Below are 13705 nucleotides of genomic sequence, written 5' to 3' on the forward strand. Positions count from 1 at the left end.
TGCCTGGAGAATTCCATGGACAGGGGAGCCTGGCAGGCTATAGTCCATGGGGTCACAAGGAGTCAGACACAACCAATTGCACATGCACTGGAGATAGAACTGTAGCTAATTTCAGTTGCTACATGACATTCATTTAGCAAATGCTAATAGTTTTTCCCTTTATTTTTTGCAGCACGTGCTTAACTTGTTACCACCTCTGATCTTCTCCTCATTTTCACTCACTTTTACTGGAAAGTCATCCCATTGTGCATTTTTGTTTAAGAAACTTTAGCAATTAAGAAACCTGGAAAGAATCTTAGAGATCATCTAATCTAATCCTCTCAATTTGCAGATAGGAAGGCAAAGCTGTGGAGGTTACTCTTGTCTGGTTCACTAGGAAAGCAGAACTAAATGTCTTTAAGTCTTCAGCTCTCTTTGCATTGTACTGCTTTACGTTCCACTCTGACCTACTGTGCTTCCTAAATTACCTCCTTTTTAATTGTTGACAAGTTGAGCAGGTAATATGCTTTATGGGTAATTTAGCTGTTAGTCATGTTTCTTAAATAGTGTAAGGGAAAAGCTGCATCATCTCATGCCACACCTTTTGGCTTTGTCCTTTTTATTCTATTACTTTTGTAATATGACAGCAGGTTATTTTTTGAGATAGTTATAACATCTGTAATTGTAAATGAAAGTAGAATGCTGTTTTGAGGAAATACCATATGGGTATTTCCTGCAAATTGGCCTCAATTTAAATGAGATTTTGGTCACTTTATTGAGCCTCTCTAAATCTTGTTTTTTTGTTTGTAAAATAGGTATAGTAATATCAACCAAATAAGTTGTCATTGATATGATAACTAAAGCCATTTGTAAAGCTCCTGGCGTATAGTAGTAGGTGTCCAGTCAATGATTATTTGTATGTTTTACATCTCTTTTCATGGTGCTAGATATATACAATAGGCCTCCTTATGTAGTTAGGGTGATTAATGGTATATAGAGATAGGTCAGGACTCATGTTAGTTATTATTCTTGCTTCTGCTTCTGAATTTCTGTGGCCCAGTGCGGATCATTTAATTTTTCTCTGTGTCAGTTAGTTGGAAATAACCTACAAAGCAAGCAAACCTGTTTATTTTTTGTTTTTTAACAAATGTGCTTTTTTCTTTCCTCATTAGAGAACTGTTTCTGAAGACTAATGCTCAGTTGACAATTCGTTGCAGGCAGTTACTATCTGAGCTTTCCTACATTTACCCTATTGATTTGGTAAGTTTCAGATTTTCTGGGGAAAAAAATTTTTTTTAAGAGATTTCTATTTGAAATTTCCTCTCAAAGAAAACACCATTGCTCTAGTCTTGGCTAATATTTATTTTAAAAGTAGATTTAGAATTAGTTGGCATTAGGTTTCACTCATTTACATATTTTTTTCTGTCAATTTAGTGGTAGAGTGAACTCATCTTCACCTAAATGAATGCCAAATTATTTCTGGTTTCTTTAGGACTTTTTCACTCAACCACATTATCAACTTCTACCTTATCTGAGACATGCATGCAGATACATACACATTGCTTTAAATATACAACTACTAATTAATTTATATTTATTAGTATTACTTAAGATATTCCTGTGGTAGCTGTCAAGATGTTAAGTTTCTGAATTTGGTTTCTTAGAGTAAGTACAAATGTAAATTATTAGGATTCTTTTTTAGAGAATTAGATCTGCTAAATTTGGTGGTTTTGTTTTCTTTCTAATGAAAAGGGACTTAAAAGACTAATTTTCTGAGAGGAAAGCTAATAGGATTTTAGGTTGCTCAGAGACTTTTGTTAATTCTACTTAAAAATTCTCATTTATAGCTTTGAATTGGTCAAAGAATAGTTAGCTTTATGGTTAAAATTTTACATGACTTTTTGTTAGATATGTTTTTAAATGTCTGTATTATATAGAAAATTTAGAGTATATATCAAGATACAGATAATAGTATAATAAATCATCATGTATTCAGCTTCAACAATTAGGGTAATATTTTAAAATATCTATGACGGTATTGTCTTTGAATTAACACCTAAATTTTTTAGATTTAGAGCTTCTTTGTTTATACATAAAATTAATTTCATTCTTTGATTATATTTGCAGAATGAGCATAGAGATTACTTTGTATGTGGTGTCAAGTTGCCCAATTCTGAGGACTTCCAAGGTATTTTATTTCTTTTTACTTCTAAAGATTTGGTATAAAATACGGGTGTGTTGCAGGGAAAAAGAGATATCTTGAAATGTTGGTTGCCTGTCCCTTCTTCCAGAAAGGTTTTGGAATCTTCTGTCCCTTCCCAGTTGTAAGTATATAGAATCAGATTCCCTGATGGAAGACTTAAGAGGATATTTGGTCTCATCATGGGGGGAAAATTGTTGAGCTTTCCATTTGATAGTTTAAATTTTTTTTAATGGGGTTTAATAAAATCAGACAGTAGGGTTCTCAAGAATAGTAATAATATTCCTGTCCTTTTGGTTTTATTTTTCATGAAAAAATTGCATTGGGAGCAAAGCAGTAAACCTTAGTCTGCTCTGTTTATAAAGTTATATTTCTGCTAACATAAAATGTATTTGAAAATTAAATTTTGTGACATTCCCACTCCCATAGGTTAAACTTGTTATACTGTCATTTCTGTCCTCTTTAATTAAAAGAAATTTACATTAAAGATGTTAACAAATAACATTCACAGTAATAGCTATATTTTAAAATATTTTTCCTAATCTCTTTACCAGTATGCCAGAGAAAAGAACTTATTTGACATTTGGGTAGAAAGATTACTTTTATTGTTAGCAGAGTGGGTTCATTTCTCCTAATGTAAACAATGCTTTGAGGACTACTAAGTAGTTCTATAGATTATGCCCAAAGCTAGCGCATTAATCTATTTGGGAATAAGTTATTCCAGAATAGAGCATTACTAGTTCTTATTGGGGCTTGCTTCCATTTCCCTGTAAAGAATATGTTATTTGTGATCCTTTAACATTTAAGACTGCTTTAGTATATTACCTTCTTTGTCCTTTACAGCAAGTAGTTGGAACATAATGTAAAACGTGTCATAAATGAACCTAGCTAAGAAACAAAAATAGAATCAGGGACATAGAGAATAGACTAGTGGTTGCCAAGAGGGAAAGGGATGGTAGAAGGTAGGAGTGGGAGTTTGGGATTAGTATATACAAACTGATATATATAGAAACAACAAGGTCCTACTGTATACATATTCAATATCCTTTGATAAGCCATAATGGAAAAGAATACAAAAAAGAATGTGTGTGTGCGTATGTGTGTATAGTTATATATATATATATATATAACTGAGTCACTTTGGTGTACAGCAGAAATTAATACAGTGTTGTAAATTCAACTGTTGTGGTGGTTTAGCTGCTAAATTGTGTCCGACTTTTGCAACCCCACGGACTGTAACCCACCAGGCTCCTCTGTGCATGGGATTTTTCAGGCAGGAATACTGGAGTGGTTTGCCATTTCCTTCTCCAGGGGATCTTTCCGACCCAGGGATCCAGTCCAAGTCTCCTGCACTGCAGCAGATTCTTTACCAACTGAGCTACTATTTAACTATACTGCAATTAAGAAAAATGTTTCTTTTTTAAGTGATTAAAACAGGAATGGGAAGACCTGTATTTGAATCCTGGTTCCCTTTCTAGAAACCATGTATTTTGGACCAAGTCATCTAAGCTTTGAGTTGATTTTCTAGTTGATAGTATGAACACATTAGTTCATGTACTACCTACTTTACATGATTGTTAAGATTTTATTTAAGAGCAAGACATTTTGCCTTATCTTTAATCCTCCCAAAAACAAAATAACCCAATAAGAAAGGTGGTATAATCTCACTTTATAATGTGTGAATGAGCTATTTAGTGACTTGCTCAAGACCACAGAACTAGGTAATGATCTTGCTGGGATTTGTCTGGTTTCCCATTGTACAGTGTTCCCACTCATCTCTGTAAGTCATACACATTTGCTTTGGTGTTAATTTTAGGTAATGGTGTCTTGAAGTTCATGACACATCTTTTTCCCCATTCTTTCTTTCATTCATTTATTTATTAAACCTAATAAATACCTTAAGCCCTTGGCCAGATTGTAGGAATACAGAATATTCTTTCATTGAAAAAAATAATCAACTGAGCACCTAAATGCCAGGCATGTGCCACTTTGAGGATATGATAATGGAAAAGGCAAATATATTCTCTTCTTTCATCGAGCATGCAACCTCTTAAAGGAGATAAAAAATAAAGGTAATAAATAAGAAAAGAAGTATTTAACAAGTATTTAATAAAAGAGTATGCTATCTTGGAGAATAGGGAAACCTACTGTAGATAAATTAATCAGAGAAGACCTCTCTGAGGAGAAACGTTTAACAGAAAATCTGAAGGCTGAAAGGAACCAGTCTTCCCTGGTGGCTCAGCTGGTAAAGAATCTGCCTGCCATGCAGGTGACTTGGGTTTGATCCCTGCATTGGGAAGATGCCCTGGAGAAGGGAATGGCTACCCACTCCAGTACTGGGGCCTGGAGAATTCCATGGACTGTATAGTACATGGGGTTTCAAAGAGTTATACACGACGGATTGACTTTCAGTTCACCCACTACAGCTGGGGGAGAAGAATTCCTAGAAGAGGGGGGAGTCATGATTGAGGATTCTGAGGAATCAGCTTGATATATCTGAAAAAATTCAGGGCGAGGGGCATGGGAGAAGATACGTGTATTCTGGGAAAATCATGTAATTTCTCAGAGCTTAAGTCATGTATGGATGTGAGAGTTGGACTCTAAAGAAAGCTGAGCACCAAAGAATTGATGCTTTTGAACTGTGGTGGTGGAGAAGACTCTTGAGAGTCCCTTGGACTGCAAGGAGATCCAACCAGTCCATCCTAAAGGAAATCAGTCCTGACTGTTCATTGGAAGGACTGATGCTGAAGCTGAAACTCCTATACTTTGGCCACCTGATGTGACGAGCTGACTCACTGGAAAAGACCCTGATGCTGGGAAAGATTGAGGACAGGAGGAGAAGGGGACGACAGACAATGAGATGACTGGATGGCATCACCAACTCAATGGACATGAGTTTGGGTAGGCTCCAGTAGTTGGTGATGGACAGGGAGGCCTGGCGTGCTGCAGTTCATGGGGTTGCAAAGAGTCGGACACGACTGAGCAACTGAACTGAACTGAATTTCTTCACCTGTAAAGTGAGATAATATTTACATCTTCAGTTGTGATGATTGAATGAGATAGCATTTGAAAGAGCTTTTCCTGTAGAAGGCACTCAATAAATGGAATTAGTTGCCAGAGAGAGGAAGGAAGGACAGACCAGAGCAAACCTGTGTGGTTGGGGCAGGGTGAGAAAAGAGAAGAATTCCATCAGTAGATGTAGGAGAGTCAGCCAGGGTCTTGAGGCCACTGAAAGGAGTTTCTATTTTATTCTTGGTGGAGTGGGAAACCCTGAAGGGCTTCAAGAAGGGGGATGGTATGAATTGACGGTTTTTAAAAGTCAGTCTGGCTGCTTAATATAGAAAGATTTGAGAGGTGGCAACAAGAGAAGCAGGGATACTACCGGTATTAGAGTATCACCTCAGTTCATTCTGGGATGTTTCTTGATTCTATTTTTGTATTCTGGAGTTGATTTATTTCCTAGTTTTTCCCAGTTTTTGTTCCCTGTCTGTACATCCAAGCTGAATACATTACTTCTTCCCCTAAAAAAATTAGTGTATCTTTTAGTTTTAGTGCAGTTTTTACTGCTAAAAATGAAATGAAATAAATGTTTGATTCTACTCTAAGGCCCTATTTACTTACCATAACTTGTAGGAATTCGTTTTAAGAAGCACATATGGTAGTATTGGACTTTAAAATCTTATGTTCGCATTCTGCAAATTACTTCCATGTACTTTTGAATTTACTGATTGCCTTGTGTGTGTCATTTATGGTGCCAGGTGCTGGGGGTATGCAAAGGTGACCAAGGCATTGATCCTACCTCAGTGAAACTTCAGTCCACTTGAGGTTAACTTGTAATCAAGCCAGTCAGTAAATATCTCTTGAATTTGTACTCTGTGTCAGGCACTTAGAAGTTTATGCAAGGTATGTAGGACTTAAAGAAGTAGGAATAATCAGATCTACCAGGAGGGAATCAGGAAAGTCTTATAGAGAAGATGATACCTGAGGTATTTTTAAAGATTAAAATAGTATTACCTTGTTGAAAGAAGGATGGGAAATTTTAGATTCAGTGAGTAGAAATATGTAAAATGGAACATCATACATGATGCTGTCTTGTTTACTTAATTCCCACCACTGTGAGAATCAGTTCCTGCTGTGAGGGAAAGAATTATACTCAGCTTTTTTTTGTTGTTTTTTTCTAAAGACAAGAAAATTGAGGCTCAGCGAGATGAGTTAATTTTTCCGAAGACTCATACTAGCCAGTGGCAGAACTAGAGTCCTCCCTGGTTGGCCTGATTTTAAGCCCGTATTACTCCTGTCATGATGCAGCTTTCCTCCTCGTTTTGAATAATAACCTCTTCCAGACATCTAACAAGTTTTTAGTGTTCTGTAGCAGCTGCATGCTTAGTAAGACTCTAGTGACGGAAATCTAAACTGGTTTTCTGTTATATTCATGAAACTTCACTGGGATAGACTTTACATTGCATGGCCTGATACTGTTTGGGAAACTCCTGTATAGTGGCCCAACATTTGTTGTGTTCTTCTTTCTAACTGGGTAAGTTTCTGTTAGAATATGGCAGAGAGACCTGGACACAAGTGGGGAAAGTTGTCCCGTGAAGGGTTTTCACTTGAGTTCCATTGACTGGGACATTTCTCATCCAAAAAAAGGAAAAACTGTGTGTGTTTTAAGTAATCTATAACACAAGAGCCTTTTGTGCTAATGAGACCCAGATTTCCTTCTGTGTCTGTATCCCTTTATGCAGGCATGATTTCTTGGAAAGGAGAGTCCATATGTCAAACACTGTCTCATTGAGAACGTGGAATGGTTCCATAGATGCTGTGGCAATGATTAGAGTCTTAAATATTTGGTCCTGTCTGGATCAGTGGGTGCTTGATTCCTTACCAAATCAACTGCCTCAGTGATTGGGAAGGCAGGATGGTAAGAGCTTTTAGTTCACTTATTGTACTTGGATGCATTTGAATATTAACAGTTTGTCCAACATGTTAAGTCAAAGAGACATTTGAATTAATTTATAATGTTGTCATGGCCATTGTGAGTTTGTGGAATCTATTGTCATAAAAGTTACATAAAAGAGGCTAATGTAATTGTTGTGAGCATACTTAAAATAGACTAGGCAAGACTAGGTTAGATATTTTAAATCCATTTTAAAACATTTAAAATGTTCAGCCTACAAGGTTTTCAACATGCAATGAGTTTATTGGGATGTAAACCCATTGTAAACTGAGGAAGATCTGTAATGTAATGTGAATCAGATCTGCATTATTAATTAACCAAAATAAATGCATGTCTAACTCTTTTCAGCTTAAAAAAAAAGAAAAAATATATAAAAGATTTATTATCACAAAAATTACTACAGCCCCAAGTAAATGTAGCTACCTACATTTTAAAAAACAAATAGGAAATATTTATTGTGAGGGAACTGCAGAATTTTGTTTTGTTTGTGAGCCCCTTAAAACATTTTAATCAGGGCTTTTTTCCTTTACCTGAGTCTTAACAGCTTATTCCTGTTCTTCCCTGAACCCTCCCATTCCCCCTCTAGCTTCTTTTCACCAACAAGCCTGTCATCTGTGACCTCTTTAACCCACAGAGCAGCATAAGGAACACAAGCCTCTGCTCTGCATCAGGTGTTAGGGACGTCATTAATGGTTCCTGGAAAAGCACACCCCAGAGAGCCAGGTTTTGGCTTTGGCAGGTAAAAAGTCTTTTAGATCTTGGAATGCTGGAAACCTTAAACGTTTCAGTTTTTTTACCTAAAGTGATTGGCAACAGAATGTGACATCTGAGGTTTCGTGGCAGCAATAGCCATAATTAACCACATGAGCTCACATTTTCCCACTGGAGGTTCAGTGGCCTTGGGGTGATGAAAGTGACTTCCCTACCAGGAGGTGGTTTTCCTTTTGAGGGTATTGGAGTACCCGTGGGCCCTGTAATGCCTCACCCGTGGTCCTTTTAAAATGCTTTTTAATATAAAGCTTCAATAATTGGAAATCCAACACCATGGTGTTTAACTGTGAGGCTGTGACTGAGCACTGTGGCCTGAAATGGGAAGCAACCTAGGGTTTTTAATGGGTGAGTGGTGGGAGTCTTGTGGTGGAAATAATGGTAGTGTGAATAACCAGAATCAAAGCTGATTTCCAGTATTACCCAGTTTGCAGTTTTTGCTATTTCTTTTTGGTTTTTGCTGTATGTATACAGGATTCTCTTAGAGATGCCCTTTTATGTTTAATTTAAGCAAAATTGTTTTATTGAAAGGAGGTAATGTTAGAAGACCAATTTCTGTTCTTTTACTAGATATGTAGATGTAGTCCTTGAAATAGACAATTGTAATACTTTAGTATTACCCTTTTAGTAATATGGAAAAATGGAGATGCTTGAGTGTTTAATATTGGATAGATTTTTTAAACATTCATAGTTTGCATTTGACCTGTTTGGCAGGCTAAGAGGCCCTCTGATCTTTGGAAGTTTGCAAATCCTTTTCTGTAGGTCACATGGAAAAGGAAAACCTTAGTGTAAAGCACATATGTGTGTGGGTGCTCAGTCACTCAGCGTGTTCGACTCTGCAACCCCATGAACTCTAGCCCACCAGGCTCCTCTTTCCGTGGAATTTTCCAGACAAGAATACTGGAGCAGGTTGCCATTTTCCATTTAGGGACTCGATCCTGAAGCAGGGATCGAGTCCCACGTCTCCTGCTTGCTAGACAAATTCTTTACCACTATGCCTCCTGGGAATCCCAAAGTACACAAAGGAAAGTCCAAACTTAATGTAGTTTTATTCTTCATTACTTACTGAAAGTTTTCTTTTTCTTCTTTTCTTCTCCCTTCAAAGAGGATTCTTAAAGACCAAGTCCTTGTACTAATAGGAATATTTTAAATTTAATAAGCCCTATTCTTAAAGAAAACAGGAGGTGGGATTCAGCAGCCTCTTTCATGGAACTCATTGTCCCAGCTGTGATTCCAGGGATAGATACTTGAAGGGGCTGGGGTGTAGATACAATTCTCTTACTCCTGCATTCATAGTTTTTACTTAACTTGGCTTTGACTAACTCACTTATACCACTTGAATCTTATTTTTCTCATTTCTAAATTAGTAGCATCAGATTCAGTGATTTCTAAGCTTCTCCCAGCTCTGATATTATATGATGATTAAATTATATTGTGATGAATTTACAGTGTAATATAATTTTAGTCTCTAAGGTAGTCTGATAACGCATATTTCAACAGAAGTAAAGTATTGTAGTACTCAAGGTACCTGAGTGGGACTGAGCCAGGAGCACATGGTCTCTAAAAATAGTTAGTCCTAGTCAGTTAAGGCATGCCCAATAGTCAGTTGAAAGGAATGCTGTTTGATTTTTTTTTTCCATCAGTTTGATTTGAGAGAACATGTCACCAAAGATTCACAGACTTTTCATGTGTTTTTTGCTCTTAATAGAAAAGAATTAAGAAACTAAAATAATAAACATGTGTCATATGCTTCTAGACTCCCAAGTTAAATTGTTATGTATTCCACAGTAACGTTCTGCAGCAGTATGGTAGAGCGCTTAAAGACAAAGGCCTTGGTGTCAGGTCAACTGCTATACTCGCTGTATTAGTTTGAACAGGTTCCTTAACTTCTTGAACCTTATTTATTCATCTGTAAATTGAATGAAATAGCATATAAAACATGCCCAGTTTATTAATTTTTGATGAATGAGTGACTGCCAGAAATAGAGCACCATGGTCAATTCCTGGCAGGAAAAAAAAAGTGTACAATAAAAGTTACCTATTTTTACAGTATGATCAAAGAATCTGTTTTGGTAGTCAGGTGTGGAGAATGCACTCAGTGGTATATGGCAGTAGTGGCTTTCCTGTACAGTAAGAAGGTGGTGCTCAGATAACCAGGTTTAAATGTAAAAGAAGAATGTGGGAAATATTACTAACAACTGAAGTTAAAGTTACTCTTAGAAATCAGGAAATACTCAAGCCAAGGTCATCTCAATCATTTTAGCCTTTCTCTAGCCAGAAGTATTCCAGATATGTGTTAAATCTGTGTGTGTGTGTGTGTGTGTGTGTGAGAGAGAGAGAGAGAGAGAGAGAGAGACAAAGAGAGAACTTTTTCAAGTATTTTAAGAATATCATATACCAAGCAGTTACTTTTTTCTTCTCCCTTGGGGCAAGCTTAAAACTTATTATTGTATTATTCCAAGTTCTGAATAATTGAATGGTTATCACTTCATAGGCAGTAGCAGAAATCTAGATGTTGAGTTAAAAATCTGTGACTTCTTACAAGATATGTACTGTAGGATACATGTATTCTTTTTACAACACTTACTTCCACCGAAATTGCATCAATAGGATGTATTAATATATGAACAGTGTGGGTTTTTTTTAACCTTTTACTATTTAAAACACTTTTTTTCTCTGTCCTGTCTCAAACATCACTGACTTATTTAAACAATGCTCTCTTTATGAATATTGAGAATGTACCCTAGAAGGATGTGCTGTACTATTTCACTTCACCTTGGAATTAATAGTGTTGTGCAATAGTATAACAGTACAACTATTTTGCTTGGTAAAGTTGTTAATGAATAAAATGTATGATGTTTATATAGTATGCAATGTTTAAATCTCTGAAACTAATTTTCACATTGTATAATAGACTCAAGTATTATTTTTGGCATTAAAAATGCTGGGAAAGAAAGTAATGAAGACTTGACTGTACTAAGAACTCTTAAGATTATATATCAAATGTTAATCTCACCACATTAATTATTGGGAAATAGTTTTAAATATAGTAGATTAAATTTCAAATCTTATTAATATATTTAGATGTGTGTAAAATCATATAATTTAGATAGGTGAATAATATTTTATCAATTATTTCTTATAAAATCTCTTGAAATTGGTTCATTATGATCTTGTAGCTACATTTATGAAGTAAATAGCTGTTTTCTGTTTCTCTGTTTTTGAATTAACAGCAAAAGATGATGGGAGCATTGCTGTTGCCCTTGGTTATACTGCACATTTGGTATCCATGATCTCCTTTTTCCTACAAGTGCCCCTCAGATATCCTGTAATTCATAAGGGATCTAGATCAACAATCAAAGATAATATTAATGACAAGCTGACTGAAAAGGAGAGAGAGTAAGTATCCTTTTACAATATACTTTTAACATTGGGCCAGTATGAAGCATCAAGTGTATTAAAAATATAAAATGTGACCTAGATTGTGGTAGTTTTTGTATATCCTTTGTGTAGTGCTCCATTTCTTTTAAATAAAATGTAGGCAGAATTGCTAGTGATAGCAAAATTGACCCATTCAAGTTTAATTTGCTTTTGTGAGGCAAGTATCGGGCCTTCCCAGGTGGCTCAGTAGTAAAGAATCCACCTGCCAGTGCAGGAGATGCTGGAGATGCAAGTTCAATCCCTGGGTCAGGAAGATTCCCTAAAGGTGGAAATGGCAACCCATTCTGGTATTCTTGCCTGGAAAATCCCATAGACAGAGGAGCCTGGCAGGCTGTAGTCCACAGGGTTGCAGAGAGTTGGACACAGCTGAGTGACATGCACGCAGTATTGGCCTTACAGAAAGCATTATGAGGTATTCCTTCTCTTCTACTTCCTTGGAAGAGTTTGAGGTTTGCTGTTAATTCTTCTTTTAAATGTTTGTTAGAATTTACCAGTGGAGCCATGTGATTTTGTACTTTTCTTTGTTGGGAGGTTTTTCATTAGTGATTCAATTATCAGTCTGTTCATATTTTTTATATATTCTTGACTCAGTTTAGATAATTAGTGTGTTTCCAAGAACAATACCATTTCATCTAGGTTATGTAATTTGTTGGTGATAGTTGTTCATAGTATTATTTTCTAATCCTTTTCATTTCTGTAAGGTCTTTAATAATGTCTATTTTCATTTCTGATTTTAGCTATTTGTGTCTTTTTTATTTCCTTATTGATGTGAAAAACTTATCTAGAATAAGAAGAATTGATGGATATTTTCAAAGAACTCACTTTTTTTATTTTGTTGATTCTATTATTTTTGTATTTTCTTTTATCTCCACTCTAATCTTTATTATTTCCTTCATTCTGCTAGCTTTGGGTTTCGTTTTCTATTACTTAGATGTAAAGTTAGGTTACTGATGTGAGAGCTTTCTTTTTTAGTGTCAGTTTTTATATCTTTAAACTTCTACTTTCACAATAAATTGTGGCATGTTGCATTTTAATTTTCATTCATCTCAAAGTATTTTCTAATTCCCCATGTGATTTCTTCAGTTAACCCATTGGTTGTTTTAAAAGAGTTTAGTTTTCACATTTGTGAATTTTCTAGTTTTCCTTCTGTTATTGAACTCTAGTTTAATTCCATTGTGATGGAGAAATAGTTTGTATGAGTTCAGTATGTTTAAATTTATTAAGACTTGTTTTGTTGCCTAATATATGGTCTGTCCTAGAGAATGTTGCACATGCATTTGAGAAGAAAATATCTTCTATTGTTAGATGCAATGTTCTATATATATGTTAGGTTTAGTTCATTTATAGTATTGTCAAGTCTTAACATGTCCTTATTGATGTTCTGTCTAGATATGCTGTCCATTATTGAAAATGGAGTGTTAAACTCTCCAACTATTATTATAGGACTGTTTCTCCTTCAATTCTGTCAATGTTTGATTCTTTTATTTGGGGGCTCTGTCATTTGGTGCATATATTTTGAGATACTATTTCTTGATGAACTGACCCTTTTATCATTATATAATGAACTTTTTTGCCTCTTGAAACAAGTTTGACCTAAAAACTATTTTGCCTGATATTAGCATGACCTCTCAGCTCTCTTTTGGTTACTGTATTTGGGACTCTTTCCCATCTTTTCACTTTGAACCTATTTGTGTTTTTGGATCTAAAATGAGTCTCTTGTAGGCAGTATATAGTGGATCATTTAATTTTAACTCCTTTCTGTGGATCTTTGCCATTTGATTGGAGAGTTTCACTTACTTCTATTTAACATAATTTGTGGTATGAAAGGATTTCCTTCTGCCATTCCCCCCCATATTTCTTATACCTTTTTTTGAGCCTCATTTTCCTCCATTATTGCCTTTTTTTTTCTTAATTGATTTTTTGTAGTGTACCATTTTGATTCCCGTCTCATTTCTTTTTCAGTGTATTTAAGATATTTTCTTATTGTGACTCTGGGATTACAGTTAACATTCTGTAACAGTCTACTTTGAAATAATAACCACTTAGCTTCATTAGTATGTAAAAACTCTGCTCCTCTATACCTCTGTCTCCCCACCTTTAGGTTCTTATTGTCACTGATGACCTCTTGATACATTGTGTGCCCACACTACTGTCTTTTTAATTTACCTGTGTAGGTATCTTCACTGGAGACCTTTATCTCTTTGTTCAGTTTCAGTAACTGTGTAGTGTCCTTTCATTTCAACCAGAAGGCCTTAGCGTTCACTTCTTACAGTAAACCTAGCAGTTAGCCAGAGGTGAAAGCCTAGGGTCTTCTCAGGTCTTTTCTGAGCATGCATTCTGTTCTGAGCATGTATACAGCATCC

The 13705-nt window shown here is 35.6% G+C and overlaps 1 protein-coding gene across 4 annotated transcripts in view; it reads left to right on the forward strand.

The window, feature by feature from the left end:
• The window catches only part of UVRAG (UV radiation resistance associated), a 319155-nt gene that overhangs the window by 183190 nt on the left and 122260 nt on the right, over window positions 1-13705 (forward strand). For all 4 annotated transcript variants that reach the window (XM_043907751.1, XM_043907741.1, XM_043907747.1 and 1 more), the window contains 3 exons: window positions 1152-1239; window positions 2107-2167; window positions 11135-11300. In XM_043907751.1, the coding sequence (XP_043763686.1) occupies window positions 1152-1239; window positions 2107-2167; window positions 11135-11300 (315 nt within the window). The remainder of the gene's footprint in view (window positions 1-1151; window positions 1240-2106; window positions 2168-11134; window positions 11301-13705) is intronic.

The sequence above is a fragment of the Cervus elaphus genome, chromosome 1 (assembly GCF_910594005.1).
Source record: "Cervus elaphus chromosome 1, mCerEla1.1, whole genome shotgun sequence".
NCBI classification, from domain to species: domain Eukaryota; kingdom Metazoa; phylum Chordata; class Mammalia; order Artiodactyla; family Cervidae; genus Cervus; species Cervus elaphus.